Source organism: Acyrthosiphon pisum, chromosome X, assembly GCF_005508785.2.
Source record: "Acyrthosiphon pisum isolate AL4f chromosome X, pea_aphid_22Mar2018_4r6ur, whole genome shotgun sequence".
NCBI classification, from domain to species: domain Eukaryota; kingdom Metazoa; phylum Arthropoda; class Insecta; order Hemiptera; family Aphididae; genus Acyrthosiphon; species Acyrthosiphon pisum.
This window is the reverse complement of record NC_042493.1, coordinates 67,446,385-67,458,003: the sequence shown is the minus strand read 5'-3', so window position 1 is coordinate 67,458,003 and position 11,619 is coordinate 67,446,385. Positions and strand designations below refer to the sequence as shown.

The 11,619-nt window shown below is 32.8% G+C and overlaps 1 protein-coding gene across 1 annotated transcript in view; it reads left to right on the top strand.

Annotated features, from left to right (window-relative positions):
- The window catches only part of LOC100165301 (proton-coupled amino acid transporter-like protein pathetic), a 43,541-nt gene extending 33,290 nt beyond the window's left edge, over positions 1–10,251 (top strand). The window contains exons 6-10 of the mRNA XM_001944794.5: positions 3,681–3,765; positions 4,615–4,941; positions 5,674–5,855; positions 7,067–7,407; positions 8,694–10,251. Coding sequence (XP_001944829.2) covers positions 3,681–3,765; positions 4,615–4,941; positions 5,674–5,855; positions 7,067–7,407; positions 8,694–9,220 — 1,462 coding nt within the window. The 3' untranslated portion in view covers positions 9,221–10,251. The remainder of the gene's footprint in view (positions 1–3,680; positions 3,766–4,614; positions 4,942–5,673; positions 5,856–7,066; positions 7,408–8,693) is intronic.
- Positions 10,252–11,619: the final 1,368 nt, after the last annotated feature.

The following is an 11,619-nucleotide window of genomic DNA, read 5'->3' as shown; positions in this document are numbered from 1 at the left end:
TCATATAAGTACTGAATTTTTCATTACAGTTAAATAATACATAACACAAGAGTATATAACCTCCGGAAATTAAAGACTAAAGATATTCTGTTAATACCAATCCGTAGTAAATATATACAACTATCTACCAATAGGTAGACACGCCATAGAATAGGTACTATTAGAAAAATATAAAATTTACATTGCTGTAGCTATATTATAATACGTCTGTATCGTTTGAATTAAAAATATACCAAAGAGAATAACTTCATAATACTTCGATTCTTGTTGAATTAGATTATGTTCGAATAATTACACTAAAATCCACTACAATACATTAAACTGCATCTTTATCATAAGAAAAAAAATGAGTTAAAGGAAAGTTAAATTTTAACTTTCATAATAAAATATAGGTATACCTACTATTTCAGATACATTATATTAATTATTTATATGCAATGTATAAGTATGTTTTTTTATATTGAAATAAATTATTAAAATATATTCAATATAACTCTCTATTATTTGATTATTATTATAATTTACATGTAGGTAAACAATTATAATAAATTATCAATAGAATATTAGTAATTCTATTATTATAATAGTTTCCATAATTAATTATAATTATATAATCAAATATTTATGCAAACGATACACCTACACCTACTTAAATAAATAAATATACGAACTTATATATAAACACAATCATACGGATGAATACATCATACATAGGTACTTATGTAAGAACGTGCAAAGTTTGTAATTAACATTTACAAGGAAATCTTAAAATAAAAATTTATTTATTACAAGTTTTCAACATTTTAATCTATAATTAAAAGCTGATAATATGTTAGCAGTACCTGTATTATGCAAAATTCGTACAATATTATATAAAGTTAATTTATTAAAATTGTCAGACGTCACTGAATAATTTCAATACATTTTTATATGTTTATTAATATAGTAGTTATCAACAAAATTAAAGACGCATACAGCATTGTGTTTAGCGACCTTATAGGAATTAATAAGTATTAGATTTAAATGAAAACATGTTATAGTATCAACAATATTCAGTAAGTATCAAACATTCAATTAAAAAAATAATTGCTTTAATTAATGACAATGAAATAATAACTTTTTAAATCAATGTCATGAATTTTTTCAATGTCTCGCTCAAAATCTATACAAGTTATAAATTTTAACTTAAGTGTTTTTCTTAGGTATAGTTTTAGTTATAACTTATATGCGTACCCATGTCTATCCGTTTAGACATTTTAGAAATTGGTAAAATCTACAATAACTCCTCTTAATGAATATGAAGTCATATCTATGCATTTTAAATTTAATAACTATAGTTGATTATTTAGAGGTCATTCTCAAAGTTTTTAATAGTTTCCATAATTTTTCAAAACATTGCTTAAAAACCGCGAAAAAAACTGTAAGATTTAAATCACATCAGTAGGTAATTCAAAAAATAATGTTAGAGGTGTATTGAATTTATAGAATACCATTTTATTATTAAAATAACATAGGAACGATATTTTGAAACATTTTGACAATTTTCAAGCTTAACACAAACATTTAAAAAATGTTTTTTATTTTTATCTCTAATTAATTGTCTTATTAAGATTTCTATTTTAATATTAATTATGCTAGTACTTGTGAACTTGTAATAGGGCAATACACTAATAGGGTAATAAACATACGTAGGGCTATATAAATATTATACTTTATTCTAATTACAATTAAATCGCCTCAGGTAGATTTTAACACAGGTAGATAGATATCTAAATATGTGATTTAATGATTTCCAAAAAACGTGATAACCATAAGTTTCTCACACCATATACGCATATGTATATAATAATAGTAATATTCCACTTATTGAAAATATTTATTAAAAAATTTAATTGAATTTAATGATTTGAAAAAGAATGCATATAGTTACGACGGACGTAAATTAATATATTAAAATATTGTTTAAAAAAAACAGTATTTTTCTTAATCTATTAAAAATATATTTTGTTTATTATTTTCCTTCGTATAGGTAGTTTAAATACTAGTAATTATAATCAATGGTAAATGGTAATATATATGTATATGTTTATATAAATTTGCAGTAGGTATGATAAAATACAAACCTCGATAGGCACGTTTATCAATACTTACTATAGATTTTCATTAAGTTAAACTTAATATTATTTACAAATGTATTTTAATTCTTTATTCAATACTTATTGTAATAAGTTAGTTAGGTCCCATTAGTATATTACCCTCTCAAAATACGTGTCAAAGTACTGATAACATAATAAAAATATATATTATAATATATGTTATTCAGTAATTGGAATGAATAATGATATTATGGATTGTCCATAATGTTTGCACATGCTATTTAGTGATTACTGATTAATATTATTAATCTGTAAACATTTTAATTTAATTTTAAACAACATCAGTCAATAACAAAATGTCATAACCTTTTATGAAGATATAACTATATCCAAAATATCATGAGGCATGACCTTTTACGATCGATCAAATATACCTACTGCAATTTCCTACCGTGTGCATAACGGTATAAGTCACGTTATAGTCAATGTGTACATATTACATAGATTGTGTATATTCCATAATTGGTATAGTAATAGTTTATTGAATATTGCCGACTGCCGGATACGATAATAATATTGTCATTAGAAAATCTGGTCTTGGCAGAGGTGCCTCCTTGATAAACCGCAAAGGAATAAGTATAGGTATTTTAAAAGAAAGTTGAGTTTGACGAAATGTCTGTACCATAATAATATGTAGGTACAATTAATGCCGAATTATAATTAGGTAAATATTTAAATAAATAATAAGTATATTCTTAATGTGAACGTTTTTATGAATACTTTATTGCAACTTTAACATTAACTGAAAATTGAAATAAAAAAAAATGTATGTAAACAACATACAATCGCTGTAGTTTTGAACATAATGTTTTAATACCAAGTAATATTCACGTGTTTGCAAATTCCTAACACCGTTTTCTCGTAAAATATGTGTTAAAGGTACCTAATACAATATTACATAGGTATTACTGTACATATATATATATATATTATATTAGTATATTACTATACATTATACACTCATATTGCACACTCGCGAAATGTACACATGGTGAATGTAATAACGCGGGACTATTTAATATGGACTTGTATATTTGTCCAAACTCCCAGAATTAATATACTATATATTAACATAATATGATCTTATTTTATAACTAAAAAACAAAACGCTGTTAATTTATTTTGTAAAGAGAGAAAGAATGAGAAAGAGGAGATAGATAGAGAGAGGAGAGAGAGGGAGAGAGAGTCATTATTCACTGACAGTTAAATGATTGATTTTAATATTAAGACTTGTTTAACTCGTTTTTCTCATTCCAAGTATAATATTAGTTGGTAATTTATTATCATTTACCTACCAATAATTTTTGATTTTACAAAAATAAATGAGATTATACAGCATAATATAGAATAGCACGAATGGTTTTAAATATCGGCGGTGGTTTAATAAAATATTATCATAATTCATATCCAAATAAAACTAATTTTCTAATATGTTTTTTTCTTTTTGTTTACATTTTGACGCACCCCGTTCAACACAACGAATTGCGAACCATATTTTTGAACTGAATTCACTACCACACGCAGAGAGTTTGTCAACGCCGCCTTGTTCTGCACGTATTATTTTGGTAACACCGTATACGTAGTGCTCGTCGCCGCTTCCTTCAAGCAGGTAATATTATACGGCGACAACCACACGTCAACACACACACAACAGGTCCTAGAAAATTGTAGACAATTTATTTTTGGGAGTGCTTAATTTTACCTTATCATCTCGTCTTGGGTCGAAGCTGTCTCATCTTACAATCTTACATCTATATATCCCCAATGAATTTTTTCTAACCGTCACTTATCGTAATATCTGTTCTTGTAGTATCCGTCTTCTTAATTTTCATATACATCAATGGGCCCGGAAGACATTGCACGCGGATATTTTTGATAAAGGGTGTAAAAAGTAAATGAATATCCATAGTACACAATATATTATCATGGTATTTATTTTACAGAAATATCAAATTGTGATGACGTTCACATAATAATATTGAATCTCGACCATAACTAATTAACATTTTTCATTAGATATTTTATTCGTTGTTCAATTTACCGAAAATGTCATAGTGAAACGCCAATTTATTAATACATTGTACTTGCATACGTATTATGGAAGTCAATCTGTTTGCATTCTGGACTATTTTTTCAATCTGCAATACTATAAGCTCATTGTGAATATTTCTTGAAAACAATATTGCAGCTCTTATTATAGTCGTCTGTATTATTGTTTCGATGCCTTCCTCCCCAGGACCAAGATCGAGGACCATAGTTGGAACATTAAGCTACCCACTTATATATAGGTATATATTATATACACATGCGCGTGCACATGCATACAGTCTCACAGCACTCGCCGTATATTATACGATTTAATCTCGACTTTTTCGACTTATACACTCTGTACACACGCGGACAATTTTGTGTCAGAAAAAAAAACAAATTTTAATTTTCTTTTTGTCCACACACACAGGTGGCTGACACGCACACTCCGCCGGAATGGCACATGCCCATCCGCGCCTGGATCCTCGGCTTGGCCATTCCGCTGGTGCCACTCGGCATCGTCCGTTCGCTTCGGCTGCTTGTCCCGTTCTCAGCCATAGCCACTGCGTTCATACTGGTCGGCTTGGGATGTACCATGTCGTGGGTGGTAACCGGCGTCAGCCTGTTCGCCGACGAGAGTGCCCTGACGGCGGCCGTACCACTGCCGGACATAGGGTCCCGTCCGTGGATCGCCCCCGTAGGCCACATGCCCCTGTTCTTCGCCACCGTCCTGTTCGCCATGGAAGGCATTGGCACCGTGAGTACTTACATCTACCCCGGTTTGGGAACATATTATATAGTTTAATACCTATGATATTAAAAGCCGGATTCACAGCTACGTCGTGTGTCGTGTCATGTCGATCAAATCATATTGTGACTGGACATTACTTTTTTGGAATCATGTAAAAAGTAATAACCTATTTGCAACCGAGTATACCAAGAATTGAATACGTCTCAATTTATAAACCATATTGGTTACCAGTTGTAAACATTATAACTAAGCCCTCGCGCGACACTGCACACGACGTACCTAGCTGTTAATACTAACAAAATATCAAGCTACACACTTATAACGATCAGTCGAATATAATAGGTAGATACCTATAACATGACTACATAATATAGTGTCATATGTAAAATTAATTTTTAGCACCCTTTTGTGTATAGAGTAGAGTGAAATTCTGTAGCGTTTCGTAGGTAGGTACAGCAGATTATAGAGATCGCGCGTGCTGTACTGCGAATCAAAATATTCAAATTCAATACTTTTTTATTCCGACTTCGTACAAAAATACTTTCATGGTTATATAATATATATAATATATAATGATAAGAAATTAATTTTCGATATGAAACTAACTGTATTATTTATAACTTTATCAAAAAAAAATTAATATAACCGCGTCTTATGGTGAAATGCATTCAATCATCGTGTGAAACCACAACCGCGTATAACTTTTAAAATAGCTGACACATAACACGACTTTTTCAGGTACTCCCGATCGAGAACTCGATGCGCCATCCACAGCGATTCCTCAAGGCTCGTCCTTGCGGAGTTCTGAACGCCGCCATGGTGCTGGTCGTGTGCTTATACTCGGTCGCCGGATTCCTTGGATATTTGCGTTTCGGTGACGCCACTGACGGTTCGATCACGCTCAATCTACCCAACGATCTGTACGTATAAATACAATTTCAGCGCCTAAGTACCATAATGTGTATAATGTATAAATGCATGCACTTTTGTTGCACAAAAAAAAAAATAGGGAAATATGCAGATATAGGTAGGTACTAAAACGATCAAAATATGTGAAATTTCTAATCTATATTATGCAACATTAATTAAATACATCAATCGACTTTGTATCTATATGGCTTGAAAGGTAATAAGTAGTATGCGTAAAATACTTCAATTTCAAAGCTGTAAATAAATATGAATATTATAAATTAGAAAATGGTGTTTCTAAAGAAATATTTATGCTGCGAAATTAACTTTAATGATAAACTTTACTTTACTGTTACCATGAATGCTCGATAACTAGGTAAAGCTAGATTTTAATAGTTAATGCTAGAATTAACTACCCAATAAAAGTTAAAAAACTTAATTATATTTTGGCTTTTACTAAAAAGGTTGTGTACATCCTTGAAAGTATGAATTGTGTTAGTAAAAGTTGACAAAAATTAAAATAGAAATTATACATCTTGTGCAAATAAATAATGATTACATTTTCAAAATATATTATTTTTTTTTTGTAAAAATGATGTAAACAACTTAGTATGGCATCAGTATTGATATAATGTATAATTTATTTTAACTTTTGAGGAAACTAGTTTAAAGTTTTATTTTCAAATTTTCTAAAATCAAAAAAATTATGTTAATAAATATTTATCTGTTACATATTTATCGGTATGAAAATTTAAAACGAGTAAAAATAAGTGACGTAATATTGACTTCTGACGTTCAGCTATGTTATGTGTATAGCAGTCATTGTCCATCGAACTATTATGGATGAGAATGTGTGAATCGTATAAACATTTGTTAGCCATCATTACTGACTCCATCATTGTTAACCTCAACATGACTGTACCTCTTTTCACTCTCGTTTTGTTGTTAGTATCTTCATCGCTCGCTCAGAAAAGCTTCTGTGCGACAGAGAATCATCATCGTTTACTCTCAATTATAATAATATTAATAATATATTATGACAAAAAATCGTGTGTTCAGTGATAATTAGGAAAGACACATATATGAGTATAGGACACATCTATATAATATTTTAATATAAATATAGGAGGTAGGTACTAATATAGTACAGCGTGACGTAGCGTGAACCTAAAACGTGTACAATTTTCCACTCAACAACGACATAATTAACATTATGCTGCAGGTTCGCCGAGTCGGTGAAAATCATGGTGGCGCTGTCCATACTGTTCTCGTACGGTCTGCAGTTTTGCGTGCCCAGCGAGATAGTGTGGACCCGCCTGGAGCCGTGGCTGCGTAAGCGTCGGCAAAACAGCAAGTATTCCGCGGACACCAAGACGGCGACGTCCTGCGGCGCGCCCGTTAACACCATCGCCGGCAGCACCATATCTACGGTCACCGCGGTCACCACGACCAGCGCCACGTCCGTGGACGAGAAAAAGCAGCTCGAACTCGAATCCAACCTGCAGGACAAACCCATGGAAGGAGCGTACTACGTGATGAGGGCCGCCATGATCCTGGGAACCGGTAAGATAATATTTAGTACTATCTTAAATCGTGGGTGTTATTAAATGTATTTTCCAACGTGGTTTTGTGATTCTGGACGATTCGACAGATTTTACATGATTACGATTATATTCGAACGACTGATTTTCAAAAGCTTCAGATACAATATCACCTGATAATAATAATAATTAATTGTTATTATTACCTATATTATATTATCGTATTATAGTATTGCTATATTTCGTTCGATATGTTACTTATAGAAGGTATACATCGCTGCCATCCGCATAAAGTATTCGAGTATATTTATCAATCGATTAATATGACGAAATATAATATACGATACGTATCGTACGAAGATATGATATGCAAAATATTCAATAGGCATGTACCAGTGTTTTATCAAATACTAAAACTAAAAACTCCATATTTTCACAATTTTTTATTATGCCCACAAGTAACAATAAAACACTGATTCTATAAAGTAATGTCATATGTTTTCATTCATAATTTTCTCTAAATAATGATATGTTGGTATAACGCATCATGGTACCTACACGTGTAGCTCAAATAGAGTAAATGTTTGTGTAATATAGCCAGTAGGTGCTATAACTTTTTTTGTATGGTTCTATAAAAAATGCAGCTCAAAAACTATTCTATCTAATAAATTATTAATCGTATTAATTTTCCCGAGGTCCACATACAAAGTAATATTATAATAATTCGAAAAAATTAAAAAAATAAATATTCAATAACATTTTTATCTTGTACCAGTTGTACTTACCGAAAAATGACATAATATTCACTAACTAATGACGTTATGCGTGTAACTTGCAACTGCAGTTTAACATTTTGCATGCAAATACATTTTTTGTCACGCCTGCACCGAAAGTTTGGTTTTCAACCACGGCTGAAGCGTTCGAAAGCAACCTTTTTCCGTCCAGCGGACGGAAAAGAGGAAATCCCCAAAAGTGCCGGCCGCCGGGCGCGTATCCCCTGCACAACCAGAAACTAAAATGTATACCTACCACGGTCCTTCCAAAACATAAACTTTTGGTTACATCTTACATTTATAGTATGACCTCTTTGCATGCCGCATTAACATTTAAACATATTTTGTAGAACAGTCTTTAATTGTTGCATAGATCCCTGCATAACCTTTTCCATGAACGCAGGGGCGTGACAAAAAATAGTACGTGTGGCTCGCGCGGGAAGGCCATTTCAGTCTTGGGCGAAATGGCTCACTTCCCGCCCTTGCCACACAATATACTATTACAATTAACAATATAATATAATAATGTTCACAGTGTTCATCGCCGCCCTGGTGCCCGACCTGGCGCCGTTCATCTCGCTCATCGGCGCCGTGTTCTTCTCAATACTGGGCCTGATGTGTCCGGCCGTCATTCACCTGGCCGCGTTCTGGAACCACGGCGACGAGGATGGAGAGGAAACGGACGACGCTACCGACTCGGAGGACGACTTGGACTTTGACGGCGACTACTACGCGGTGGACGACGACACCGACCTGGAGGCGGTGCAGCGACAGCCACAGCGGAGGAGAAGCAGCGGCCGGTCGACGCGGCGCCGCCGTAAGGGCATGAGCCGTTGGACCGTGGCCAAGGACGTGGCCATCGTGATGATCGCGCTAATCGCTCTGGTGTCCGGCACGTACGCGTCGCTCGTGGACATCGTGGCATTTTACGGAGCCGGCGGCGAGGGCGGCCATCATGCGGCCAAAGGCAACGGCACGGCCGTCACTGTCGGCACCACCACCATCGGCCCGGGCCCGGAATCGGCGTTCCTGGTAGCGGCGAACGTGGTACCGCAATTATAGGGCGGCGGACAGAGTTCGGAGGACGGGAAAACAAAACGATATACAATAAGATAATAATATTATAATATACACCGACCACTGCACCTGAAGTCGTCGTCACCCGCCCCCGCCCGCCAGCCAGACAACCCGGCATGGCCACAATGGTTACCTATATATATCTTTATTTTTATCACTGTGGTAATACGCACCTTTCCTGTTTTATTTTTCAATCATCTGTGCGCATTTTTGTCCGAAACACAACGACGATCAATATTCATTTTCGAAAACATTTCTGCCCCGCCCCCTCCCCATGTATACTTATACTTATAGACGTCCCTATACATTTTTGATATATTTTTTTAAACTGTCGATGTAATCATTTGGCAATAACAATATCGACACCGCTGCCCATGTATATTATCTTATTATTGCTGTATTGCCTTTTGTTTTTTACATTTTTTTTTTTATTTATTAACTAATCGTGTGTAAGATATTATAAATATTATAATTCCAGTTTATTATTATTAATTATTATTATTATTAGTTGATAAGCTAGTGTGTAGTTTTACGCAAGCGCAAACCTTTTTTTCCACATTGTTTCCGCTTTTAAGCTTCTCTCTATATTATATTATTATTATTATTTACATTAAAATCATGACAATTTCATTATTATCTATTTTAAGTTTTAATATTATTGATTTTTTTTTTTAACGTTGTCGGGCTTAATAATATAACATACGCGTGCAAGTTCACGAGAACATATTATTGTGTAATCATTTAATATGCAATTAATATATTACATTAGTATACATTATAATTGTCATTAAAATTCAAAATATTATACTACTTTTGCTATTCGCACATTATAATTTATTATTTATTTCACTGTTGATTCTTAAGAACGCAAGTATTCAACAGAAAATCATAAAAGACATTTATATATGGTACTCAGAATATTGTATACTATACGAATCATATATTATTATAAGTTTATAACTGTCAATTAAAAAAAAATTGGTTTATTATTATTATATCATTTATTATCACATTGATCGTTGCGTATATATTCTTATTCTTGTTCTAATTATTATCATTCCACGTTTTCTCACTATCGTAATCTTTACCATTATTATACAATTATATAAATAATATAATAATATACAGTCATCGCATGGTTATTATATACATAATTGTGTGATTAAGTACATTGTACATCCATATATATAATAATACATCGCCTCGTCGGTCGTCCTCGCCGTTACGGTCATCGCGTCCAGACGTCGCGCGAGAAGCAGTAAATCATAATAATATGCCCATTTGTAGTTATTGCAGTGTACAGTATAATATCAAATACATATTATAAATTGTTGTAAAAGTAATAGTTCTCAGGTAGCAATAATGTGCTGTCGCGTTATCTCGCACAGACGCGCCTGTTCTGTTCTCCGATGCAACGACGACGTCTTTGCCGATGACTGTTTATAGTTAGGTATCTTATTCCTATATTAGGTATATTGGTATCCGGTATATGCGTAAATACGCATATTTCACAACGACATTACATTGCACACACGCACACACACACATTAGCAAGCCGTCGTGTCTGCGGTAAACGCATATTCTTTACTAATTCATTTAAATATATTTAAATAATATTTATAACAACAACAACAAACAACTACAGTTGCAGCAGACGCTATAAAGTAGTATTCATATATATATATATATATATATATATAATATTATTATGAACCTATTATCGTTACAACATAATTTATTTGGTTACAACCTGTAATATGCCTCGCGTGTTGCATAAACGCGCACGGAATAGTGACACAATGTAGGTAATAGTATTAATGGTAATTATCATAATATTATGTATAGGTATAATGTACCTATCATTGTCGTTACAGTAGTGTAAACGCGGAAACGTCGCCGCCCAAGTTAATCCTCATCGTGTGTTGATGTGTTAATGTTATAAATAATTGATATGCATATAATATATAATATTATTATAGCGCTCTGATTTTGGAGCAAAATAATGTGCTCTTTTGCCTGCCGAGAAGATTATTAAACATATTAAAATGCGTTTCACGCGTGTCGTTCAGATCTCAACGAAGTACATTTTATTTTGATTTTTTCCATTGAACGTGAATTTTTCTTTTTTTCCCATAATGTCCTTTTAGCTCATTTTTGTATAATACCTATTCGTGACAATCAGTTACTAAATTATGTTTTTTTTCAAGGAATACGAACGGAAGTATACTTATACAAAACACATTAGTAGCATTCATGCATCAAACAGATGATGTAGAACAGAGCAGTTTAGATGATTTATTTAAAATTCAAAACGGGCCGTAGCCCATGTAAGATGACTTACAAATTAAATATAATATACAATCCACAAAATATACGCCAGTTTC